The 12414-nt window shown below is 36.6% G+C and overlaps 3 protein-coding genes across 3 annotated transcripts; 2 read left to right on the plus strand and 1 right to left on the minus strand.

The window, feature by feature from the left end:
* Positions 1–2966: 2966 nt before the first annotated feature.
* Positions 2967–5396, minus strand: SAPINGB_P000743 (uncharacterized protein; the record flags this gene model as incomplete). Its single annotated transcript, XM_031995466.1, has 1 exon — positions 2967–5396. One exon carries the CDS (start codon positions 5394–5396, stop codon positions 2967–2969), a length of 2430 nt encoding a protein of 809 aa, XP_031851357.1.
* A 2314-nt stretch (positions 5397–7710) lies between these two features.
* SAPINGB_P000744 (uncharacterized protein) lies at positions 7711–9567 on the plus strand (the record flags this gene model as incomplete). Its single annotated transcript, XM_031995467.1, has 1 exon — positions 7711–9567. One exon carries the CDS (start codon positions 7711–7713, stop codon positions 9565–9567), a length of 1857 nt encoding a protein of 618 aa, XP_031851358.1.
* A 199-nt stretch (positions 9568–9766) lies between these two features.
* SAPINGB_P000745 (uncharacterized protein) lies at positions 9767–11383 on the plus strand (the record flags this gene model as incomplete). Its single annotated transcript, XM_031995468.1, has 1 exon — positions 9767–11383. One exon carries the CDS (start codon positions 9767–9769, stop codon positions 11381–11383), a length of 1617 nt encoding a protein of 538 aa, XP_031851359.1.
* Positions 11384–12414: the final 1031 nt, after the last annotated feature.

Raw genomic sequence — 12414 nt, forward strand, 5'->3', positions numbered from 1 at the left:
CATGGTATTAAAAATATGAAACAAATTTGAAGGCTGAGATTTGAATACTGTTCAAATCAAGTTAAATCTTCAGTCTTTTATTAATTTCTTATAATTTTGGTTTTGGGCTTTCAAATGTACATCTATTTGAAAGACACTATTTCAAATAAAGTCCTCAAGTTAAACTAGGAAACTGTATTTTTCAAATTATAATTAGCAACTTGCTTTTATTTTGTTAAAAGAAAAAAAAAATAGTTGCTCAACATATTCTTTTTTCGTATTATTTTCTGACGTATAATCAAACTTAAGGTTACGGTAGTTCTAGCAGTAGAATTTTTTTTTCTAGCAAGTGTTTTTTTTATGCTTATGTATCTTTATGGAAATTCTCAAGGTAATAGCTCTTACTTTTCAAGTTGGTCAATTTTTATTTTTTTTTTTTAGAAACTTAATTAAATAACACTATTTTTAAACAGGCAATTAATGATATCTTCTCATACGTAATTTTTGAAAACTGTTATTTAAACAATCATGTTATTTCATTCAAAAAGCGTTAATGTCATCTTTATTCATTAGTATAATATTTTATTTTTTTTATGCTTACATTATTTCAGACTTAAGGTTACAGTAGTTCCCATATTGCATTCTCAAAACCAGCATTTGCACTTCGTCTATGCAGAATTAAAAAAAAATATGGTAGTTATCCACAATGACCATTGATAATATAGCGAGCATGATAATACATGCTTGCTTTTTTAATTTATTTTTTTTTTTGATAGAAGAGCTTTTTTTGAAAATAAAGGATATTACATAGAAAACAAGACAAAAAGAAAAAAAAAATCGTTTAATTCTTTATAGGACTCTTTCACCACTGCAGGAACAAAATTAAACCAGGTATTTAAAGAAGTCGTTAAAAGTAACTTAATTATGAAAAAAAAAAATTAGTCTTAAAGCTAATGTTTCATATATTCTTAATTTTTGCACCATCATAGAATTTGATATAAGGAGGAAACGGATATTATTCAACTGTTTGTCCTGGTTTGCTGTCGACCAGTATGCACAAAGTCTGGTTTGTATTGGTATAAGGTTATTGTGGAATGATTTTCTAAACGATGAAACGGTGCAGTTTTCAAAATAGAAGGTTTTTTTTTTTCTCAGGTTATCTTTTTCTTCTTTATTAATATTCTTGGGATAACTTAGTAGTTTTCTCTTAACAATAGTTATGCTTGATGTACGCCTGATGCTGTAACCAACTGCCGAAGTTTTAACAGTTCTAGAACAGTATTTTGTTTCACATTGTAAGCTTATGTTGGATCATGATGCCAAAATGTTACCAGAATTTCGAGCGCAGACTCTTGATGTTAATTGGTTAGCGCATATTTTGGTTGTATTTTTTGAAAAATTTGGTTATGCTTCATAAAAAAAAAAAAAAAAAAAAAAACAAGCCTAACACTTTTGTAGCATCTTTATTTGTAACAAATTTAAACCACTAAATATCAATGATCAGTTTAGGAAAAAAAAAAAAAAAAAGACATTATTCAAATTTCATTTTCAATCAAGATTTTGCCATGTTTTGTTTTCATTTTTGCCTAAATGGGAACAATTACTAGCCACATAAAATCATCTGGATAAAGTGTTTTGTACTAATTTTTTAACAAATTAGTGATTTTATTTACAAGACATACCAAAAACTTTATTTTTTGCACAAATGTCTCATATTCGGTTGTAATATGAACTCAGCTAAAATGAACAATGTCAAACTGAAATTAGCTAGCTAGCAACAAATTTCTCAAGGGTTAGGGTATTCATTAATTGACCTGGTTTTTTTTTTTTTTTTTTGTTTTTAAATATCGCACACGAATATTTGTTTTGTGTAACAACCAGATATTATCACTGCCCATATTTTTGTGCTTGACATAAACATTACTTTTTTCCCCCCAAACCACCACCACCATTCATGGCTTTTATAATAGAATTATTTCTAATTTTTTTTTTTTTTTTCATAGTGTTTCAATAAACTGGAAAGTTAGTAATACTAAAACCATCTCTAATATATATATATAAATATTTATTACCAATGATCTTTAACTTTGTAAAATAACAAATCATTTTCGGATTGTATGGATTATTATTATTATTATTATTATTATTATTATTATTATTATTATTATTATTATGACATTAGGGTTTGAGTTTCTTTTTGACAAGCCACTTTGCAAAATTTTAAATTTTGGCCACAAGTTTTTTTTTTTCTTAAAGTAGTGAATAAATTATCTTTTAATGTATTTTGAAAAAAAAAAAAAAGGGAAAATGAACGATTAGATATAAGTATATATCTAATTTTTTATAAAAAGCCAAAAAAAAAAGTTTTAAGAAAGATTGAATGATTAAAATCCATTTTTATTTTTATTTTTATTTTTATTTTTATTTTTATTTTTATTTTTATTTTTATTTTTATTTTTATTTTTATTTTTATTTTTATTTTTATTTTTATTTTTATTTTTATTTTTATTTTTATTTTTATTTTTATTTTTTTGCTATAATTGATAGTATAGTTGATAATCTGAAGCAATTTTTTTTTCTCTCAAAATTTAGCCTCTTGATGATAAGCACACATTTTGATTTCTTAACTTAACGTGGCTTAACTAAGTTATATTAAAATTCTAAAGTTTTAGTAATCATATATAAACAAGCTTACAGATATATTTATGTTTAATTAACTATTTAAAAATAGTTATATCCATGTATTGTATGTATATCCAGGTAGTGCTATTCTAAATGAAATAAAAATATTGACGATAGATCTAGCTGCTATTAGAATAAACACTGGACCTTATAAACTTATTGCTAGTTATTAATGACAATGGCGACTATCAAATGAAAAATCCCTTGAATTAATTGAAACAACAACATACTGTAAAAAAAAAAAAAAGACATTCATTTAAATCTAGTACTACTATATACACACAATTTCACACAATTACAAACATTTACTCAGCATCATCCTTATTCTCAAGAAACTCCATGTACTGGTCATAAGCTTCTTGGATCTGGGCAGCCAAAACAGCGTCATCATCAATCCACCTAAGTAGCTCTTCGGCCGAAATGTCAAGCATCATTCCCGTGAGTTTGGCAGCCAGCTCGCTATCGTTACGTACGGCCACATGACGCTGGACTTTAGGATACAAGGCCTCACCAATCACCTGGCGCTCAGCCTCAGCATTGGCAGCAGACGCTAGCGCAGCGCTAAGAGTGGTTGACGCTGGAACTGTGGCAGAAGATGCAGATGCAGACGATGTTGTGGCAGGGGGTGATTGTACATTTGGCGATCCGGCAACGGGCGATGCGCCACCGCTAGAAGTGCTCTGCTGTTTGCTTCCAGTGGGAGTGATATTGGGGCTACTGGTATTCCCGTAATACCGGCCATTAAAGTTATACTTCTTTTCCCCAGCACCATTGTTGTTATTGTTTCCTTGTCCAGAAGATCGACCGCCGTTGCCACTGCCGGGATTCTTGCGGAACGCTTGAGGAGGGGGAACTTGTGCACTAAGAGCCATCATGGCAGGGTATCCGGCACCATACGGGTTATAAATCATGTTACCCTGGGCGGCACCAGGAGCGCTTCCGGGAGGTGGAGGAGGTGGTGGGGCAGGCATACCTGCGGCAGCAGCAGCGGCGGCTGCTAAGTAATAGGGACTGAAGAATGGGGCAGCAGTAAAAGCTGCTTGTTGGTGGGGATGGTGGTGGTGAGGGTGTTGTTGCTGTTGGAGGTAAATGGGGGTGCCATTACTGTTTGCTGCGTTTGGGCCAATATTGTTGTTATTGCGGGGGCCCCCACGGTGCCCGCGCAGCAGGCCGGCTGGGTGCTTGTCACGACGCTGGGCAATGGTTACATACAATGATTTCCCGCGGACTTCGGCGCCGTGCATTTCAGCAATGGCAGCCTGGGCCTCGGTTGGGGCGGCGTAGCAGACAAACCCAAACCCTCTGGATTGGCCAGACTCATCGAGCATAACGCGTGCTGAGGTGATAGTACCGTGACGAGCAAATAAGCGTCTTAGTTCAGCGTCGTCAATTGCAACGTCCAAGTACTTGATGTAGAGGTTGGTTGTATTATTGCTGGGGGTAGTGAATGGGGCTGGAGAGGGAGAGCCTGTTGAAGAAGCTGGTCCAGGGCTGTTTCTACGTAAGGCATCATCAGGTCTACGGTGGTGATGGTTGTTATTGTTGTTATGATGATGGTGGTGATGATGATGATGTTGCTGGGCACGAGAGACGATTAATTCGATACCATAGAACTGGGATCCATTGAGAGCTTGCTCTGCACTAGCAGCGGAATCATGAGATTTAAATGCAACAAAACCAAAGCCCTTGCGAGAGCCAGTTTTAGGGTCGATGGGGAGTGTATGAGAAGCAATTTCACCATGTTGGGCAAACAAGTCAAGAAGTTCATTCTCTGGGGCTGTAGGATCAATATTTTTGACAAGTAAGTTTGTATAGTCATCGGGTATGTTGCTATTATTGTTGTGAAGGTTATGGTTGCTGTTGTTGTTACTGTTGTTGTTGTTATGGTGGTGGTGGTGATTATGGAAGTGATGATGGTGAGGTTGGCGCGGTGGTCGGTCTGTGTTGCGCCGAGACACGTGGTGAGAGGTGTAAATTGTGCGGGATCCAAAGGGAGTACCATTTTCCGCCTTGATCGCGGCCAGGGCTTGTTCTGGGGCTTCAAATTCGACACAACCATAAGCAAAGACGTATGAAGGGGCATCATTATCAGCATCCAGGTCATTTGAATCCTGTCTGGCAGGAACTGGGGCGACTTTTGTGGAGACAATTGAGCCATAGGAAGCAAAGCGGGATTTGAGTTGGTCCTCAGTGACGGTGGGTTCTAAGTTGCGGATGTAGACTGCGGTTTTAGGAGGGGCTTTACGACGGGTGGGATCTTTTTGAAAGGCAGAGACACGGCATGGTTTGTTATGGATGAGAGCAAAGTCATAGGCAAGAGCAGCTTGAGCATCTTGAGGAGAGGTGAAGTTGACATAGGCGTAGCCAAGAGAGGCGCGGGAGACAGGGTCTTTAGCTACACGGATGGAGAGGATGTTTCCGTAGGTTGAAAAAATGTCAAAGAGATCAGCTTCGTTGACTGTTTGGTCGATTTCGGAGATGTAGACAGATGCTTCGGGGTCACGATCTGGGCCAATTGAAGTTGGAGGAAGTTGTTGTTGCTGCTGTTGTTGCTGCTGTTGCTGTTGGATTGATTTGGTAGGATCGGTTGTAGTGCTTGGAGGTGGTGGTGTTGTTGTAGTGGTAGTTGGAGCATCTTCAGTCTTGCCAGGTGTTGTTGCAGGAATCTGCTGTTTCTCCACGTTGTCTTTCTTTGGAGTGGAGACAATTGGAGTAGGATTTGAAGGCTCGGACATTGAGTGATTTTTATTTTTATTTTTATTTTTATTTTTATTTTTATTTTTATTTTTATTTATTTTTAATTTTTTATATTCAAAGTCTCTCTAATTGAATTGCAATGAACGAATTTGAAAAAAAAAAAAAAACTTTTCAAGAGGTGTTTTTTTTTGTTTTTGTATATAAAAGGAAAGAAACGAAGGAGGTTGTTGGGTGGAGGAGGAAAAGAAAAAAAAAGACTTCTTTAAGGGGTGGGAATTATACACGTTTTTTTTTTATGTATGTATATATTTATATATATATATATATATATATAGAAAAGAATGCAATAGAAAAGAGTCTTTTTTTTATTTTTATTTTTGAGAATAAAATGAAGCTTGTGAAAATTTTTTTTTTATTTCTTTTACTCTAGATAAATGATTCAATTCTATTATTGAAATATAAATGGAAGGTTTATTTTGGAAATAAAGAAGATTGAACAGGTGGAAGTATTTAGTTTTTTAGTTTAAGAGAACAAAAAAAAAAAAAGAGTTCAAGACCTAAATACCAAAGGGAAGCGTTTTGTGATTGGCTGTGAGGGCACAATAACTTTTAGGTGTGAGGCGTGGAAAAAAAAAAAAAAAAAAAAAAAAAAAAAAAATTGAAAATTCCAAAAAAAAAAAAAAAGAAAGACCCGATCGGGTACCGAAATGAAGTTCCGGAAATATGGGTCCCGTTATTTTTTTTTAAAAAAAATTATGAATAAAATTAAAAAAATACCCTTACCCTAGTTACATAATACCATTAAAATTAAATTAAATTAAATTAAATTAAATTAAAATTATAATTAAGTAATTACCTAATTATACTAAACTACCCCGCAATTTGCCGTGACTCAACAGAAAAAAAACAGAAACTTCCATCGGCCGGTGGGAAACCCGGTCATGTGGATAGCTGAGGAGAAGAGGAGGCAACCAGCCGGGGCGCCTTTTTTTTTTTTTTTATTTTGAATCTTCCATTATGGAAGGCCCAAAAAGGAAACGCAGCAGTTTTTCCATGGACAGCGGCAGTCCCGGCAGAAAAATTTATATATATATTTGTATATATATATATATATATATATATTAGAAAATTCTTTGACCTATAGAGATGCCAATAATAAATTAATTGTTGAAAAGCCATTGAAGAAAAAAAAAAAAAAGAGTCAGAATTGAAAAGACACCTTTTTGATCGTATTTGAGCGTACTATATAGATTATAATATGTATATAATAACAATAATAACAATAATAACCGAGAAGAAACCGATTGATGTGCAAAAAACAAAAAAACAAAAAAACAAAAAAATCAAAAAAATCAAAAAAATCAAAAAAATCAAAAAAATCAAAAAAATCAAAAAAATCAACAGTTGCGCGTTTTGACAATCATTTTTTATTTAATTTTATTTAATTTTATTTAATTTTATTTAATTTTGCTCAACAACAACAAAAAAATAATAATAATAATAATAATAATAATAATAATAATAATAATAATAATAATAATAATAATAATAATAATAATAATAATAATAATAATAATAATAATAATAATAATAATAATAATAATAATAATAATAATAATAATAATAATAAGAACGCCAATTGTATAAAATATAACGACATTTTTTTTTTTTTTTAAAGTCAACTTTAATAGCAAAATTTCAAAAATTTTAATAAAAATAAATAAATAAATAAATAAATTTCAAGTTAATTCATTCATTCCAGGTGGCTTTTTTTTTTTTTATTAACACTTTTTATAATTTAAATTATTTTAGATTATTTTAGATTATTTTAGATTGAAGAGCATTTCGGATAAGCCCAGCAAAATCTAGTAGCAAAAGAAGCAATAAATAGTCCACGTGACTTGTAATTGGGTACGCCGCACAGGCACCTGAGCCGCAGACAATTTTTTTTTTTTTGAGGCTCAGTATTGTTTTTGCCGGGTGGTTATTTTTATCTCCTCCCCGCAGCTGAAGCAAAATGGAAAAGAGGAGAAGAGCGGTGATGAGTTTTTTGATGACATGAAATAAAAAAAATAAAAATAAAGAAAAAAAAATTTTTTTATTAAGCAATTTTGAAAGAAGAAGAAGAATAAAAAAAAAAAAAATATTAAAACATCAAAAAGTATAAATAGACAGGTCTTCCCTAAAAAAAATTTTTTTCTTCTTCTTCTTTTTATTCTTTTTAATTTTTATTTTTTTTTTCATTCCTTATCCAGATATCCATATCAATATTTATTTTTATTATTTTATTTATTCCAGCAAACTTATCTTATTACTTACTACTACTATATATAATACCTTTCAAATACTTTAATGCCAGCTTTTGAAACTCCTTTCCATCCTTCTACTCTCCTCTTTGACCAGCATGATAAACACATTCTCAGCAAGCCTTGCTCAAGAGCACCATCTAGGGTCGCTTCGTCTGCTGACTTTGCAGCGATGAACTACGTCCCTGACTTTTCGCTCTCTCCGGCCTCTGCTCATACTCAAACTATCCAGCTGCGTCCAACAATTAAAAATAATAAAAACTGCTTGGAAAATATGCCAACTGAAATCCTCACTCAAATCCTCCAGGACGTTATTCTCCAGGAATGTAACGGAAACCCAGCAAATTACTACTCTACTGTCGACCGCTTCTCGCGGCTCTTGACTATTTGCCCAGCCCTCTACGATGTTGGCACTCCTATTCTCTATAGACATGTTGCATTTGCCCACCCACACGCTTTTGACCGCTTTTTAACATCTATTGAAAAAACGGGTTATGGCGTGCTTACCCGTACATTAGACTTTTCAGGGTTCACCTCTGTTGGCCTCGGTCGCTCAAGCCGCATGAATCAGGAAATTCAAATGGTCACTTCCCGCACCATTCTTAGAGCCCTCGAACTCTGCCCAAATCTTAATGAGTTTTTGGCCTCTGAAAATATCGATAGAGACATGGACGCCGCCGTAGTTGAAAAACTCTTTAGCTTGCCTTACCTCCAGGCTCTGGATTTTTGTGGCGCAACAAACTCGACGTTTGTAGAGGCCATTGCAACATCGTGCGGCTTTTACTTTACAGAAACAGGTGCCCTTGAGCGCATCACTGACAAGGCCGCTCTCGCATACTACTCACGACCCCTCCCTCACATTACCCGTTTATCTCTCCATGGATGCTCTACCCTCCCCTCAGCCGTCATTGGAGCCCTCTTGCAACGTCTCCCCAACTTGACACGTCTGGACCTTACTCATACTCAAATTACCTCAGATGCTCTTCTTTCCCTTCCTTCTTCTGCTCACCTTACACATTTATCCATCTCCAAGTGCGTCCGTCTTTCCTCAGATGGTACTCTTAAGTTTCTCGTTCTTCACAAGGCTGCTCGCACTCTCAAATGGCTCAATATGATGTTTGAAGCTACCCGACCTTCCCCCATTTCCGCTGCCGATCTTGCAACAGTCCTCCGCTATCTCCCTCCTCTCGAATACCTCAACTTGCATGGGCTGCCTGTTCGCAACCTCGACCCTCTTGTCTCTATGGATTTGGTTTCTCTTTCTCTTGGCTACGTTAATGTTACTATTGATGATCTTAAACGCTTCCTCCCAAAGCTGCCACGACTTGAATATGTCGATCTTGCAGGCAACCCCAATATCAATATCTGGACTATCCAGGACCTCACACTTCTTAATGCAAACACTAATATCGCTATGTTCGAGTTTAACCGCGACTTGCTGGCCAAGCTCGATGGTATTGTAATTCCAGGCTTTACTGCGGCTCTTGGTCAAGGTCGCCGTGGCTGGCTTTTCCGAGGTGACAGGGTCCCTACCAACAAGACTCTCAACTCTACTACATGTAATGGGCCTTCTGTCATTAATGGAACCCTCCAAGAAATGACTGTTACCTCGCCACAGCTTCAACCTACACAAGGCTTTACTTTTGCTGCTTATGCCAAAAACCGCATTCGTGAAAAGAAGGCCGCCATTGCTGCTGCATCGGCTTCTAATAGCCCTACACTCTCGCCTGTTGGATCTCCAGAAGCACGTCCCGTCACAGTCCTGGGCATGGATATGGGTAGCCCGGCATGGCGCAACGCGAGCCGCAAAGTAAATGTCTGCTTTGTGGGTCTCGGTGGCAATATGACGGCAAATTCATGCAAAGAACGTGGAATTTACTTGTACTATGGTTATCGCAAGTAAATAACCAAAAAAAAAAAGAGATGATAAAACTTATGACTTTATGACTATAGAAAATTTGTAATTTAATGGAAGCACAAAAATTTTTAATTTTGTTTTAATTTTTTTTTAGTTTTTTTTTAATTTTTTTTTAATTTTTTTTTAATTTTTTTATTTCCCTCATTGAAATTACTCACCACCCTTAGATATACCACCTATACAAATGGCTGGGCCCTCATACTTGACGCTCCCGCATCGCGACCAGATTTTGGTCCTGGTGATTTGCCGTCTGATTGAGCCCTTGGCTTATACATCCATTTCCCCTTATCTTTATTATCTTGTGGAATGGTTTGGATATAAGTCTCCAGCAACCATCACGGCTCTGGGCACCATTGTTGTATCCGGGTTTGCGCTGGGCCAAGCGGCCACCGGCATGTACTGGGGGTCTCTTTCTGATCGGATCGGGCGCAAACCCGTAATTATGTTTGGCTTGATTGGAACTGCCGTTGCAACTCTCATATTCGGATTTGCAACCGACGTCTACGTGGCCACTGGAGCGAGGTTGCTGGCCGGCACGCTCAACGGTAACGTCGGCGTTATGCGAACTATGATTGCCGAACTCTGCGTGGGACACAAAGAATATCAGTCGCGTGCTTTCACAGTCATGCCCATCACCTTTAACATTGGAACAATCCTCGGACCCGTTGTTGGCGGAATGCTGGCTGACCCGGCAACGGCTTACCCCAACTCATGGATCGGCAAAGTTGCCCTTTTCAAAAAATTCCCATACCTTCTACCTAACATCTTCCCTATGCCACTGCTTGCCGTGGCCATGGTCATATGCATGCTCTTCTTAAAGGAAACCCAAACTGGACCCGACGTCTGGTGGCCTCCAGAATACGATCCTGGGCTTAGACTCGGCAACTGGTTGCGCGGGAAATCTACCTCCTACTCATCATACACTATGGTGTCGTCGACTGAAGAAGACGAAGACTCTCTTCTTGAGGAAGAAGAGGAAGAGATTGCCGACGCATATGTTTCCAATAACAATACTACGGAGACATCCACTATGTCTATTGTGGAACCAACAAACCATTCTGAACCTGAGTTTGGTTTGCGTGACATCCTCACACGACCAGTGGCAGTAACCATTACTTGCTATACCCTACTCATGTTTCACTGCCCTGCCTTTCTTCAAATGTTACCCCTCTACATGGCCACGCCACGTGTGATCTCTAACACTTCACTTAACGAACACTTGCCACTAGTTTTTGATGGTGGTCTGGGGATGCCTGAGTCACGAATCGGCGCGGCCATAGCTCTTATGGGAATGACTGGTATTATATTACAGTTTGCTGCCTACCCGCGTATTGCAGCTGCCATTGGTAACGCCCGTGCACACCGTGTCTCGCTCTACATTTTCCCCATTGCCTATGTTCTTGCCCCCTTTACTACACTTCTTACTCGCAAGGGCTATTCTGGTTCTACTCAGGACTCGCGTTGGACTACAGTTGCAGCTATTGTGCCGATTGCCATGGCCGCCATTTTAGGCCGTACTCTTGCCATTCCACCTATGCCTGTGCTACTGACCAATGCTGCCACAGAGTCGCATCGCGAGCGAGCAATGGGCAAAATCCATGGACTTGCAGCCAGCGTCACATCGGTGGCCAAGTGCATGGGACCTTTTGTACTAGGCAACTTGTACTCGTGGGGTGTTCACATTGGTATAGTTGGATTAGCCTGGTGGATCATGGCTGGTGTTGTTATTGCAGAGATTTTTGTGGCTAGCGGCCTACGTGAATGGGGTGAAGAAGAGGAGGAAGATGATCACGAATCATGAAATTATGGGATAAGGGCTGTTATATTTAATAGACTTGGACTTTATATACAATTAGACCACAAGTTTTGATGTAGTTTTATTTATTTATATACAATTTTTGTTTCAATAAATGAGGTTTTATTTACATTGTAAAAAAAAAAAAAAAAAAAAAAAAAAAAAAAAAAAAAGAAGATCAAGCGGTTTAAGACAATGTATTGTTCATATGGATATTATATTATTCTTGAATCAAAAAGTACTCAGGACACGGTAGCAAAAAATGAGCAAAAGTAGAATTAAAGCTCATTTTAAATAAATATTTATTTATTAATAAAAAAAAAATTGAACCCTTAAAAAAGAAATTAAAAGAATTCCTAAGTAATCGTCACTAGTGAAGATAAAAAAAACGTAAAAAAAAAATAACAATTATATGGTTTAGGGTTTGGGTTCTGGTTGAACAAAACATAAATACACCACTCTTTGTTGACAAAAGTCAAAAAAATTTCCTTTTTTGTTTTAAAGCAAGAATTAAATATAATATACAAAATAAATAAACAAACATCCTTGCCATATACATTGAACTGTTTTCGAGTTGAACTTTTAATTAAAATTTCACAGCCTGCTTTTGTGCGGCCTTTGAACAAACTGTGCCTGAAATCTCCTATAATAAATCATATTGTGGATATCATAGAACCTCCCTGCTTAATGTTGTTGGACACTTATAAAAAACATATTATTTCAAAATATGATCACAGGGTTATCGTTGTCTCCTGCGCTCAAGTTTATAAATTAACGTTTGCGACAATTGCAGCTGGATTATCAGAGCAGCACACTGCAAGAAGAATCTAATTCAAGCTCACATATACAGGATCGATAGAGCCCTACTGAGGAAGGTTCGGCTCCAGATGGTAAGATTATTAGCAGGTCGTAAAGGCTTGGTTCTTAACTTAAATCATTTCAACTGAGACGATATAAAAATAGTGGTGATAAATAGGCGTTTACTAAATAGCGTAAATGTGGGAATTAATAAACCCCCAAAGCTATTTATTGATATC

This window comes from Magnusiomyces paraingens (genome assembly GCF_902498895.1).
Source record: "Magnusiomyces paraingens strain CBS 517.90 genome assembly, contig: contig1, whole genome shotgun sequence".
NCBI lineage: Eukaryota > Fungi > Ascomycota > Dipodascomycetes > Dipodascales > Dipodascaceae > Magnusiomyces > Magnusiomyces paraingens.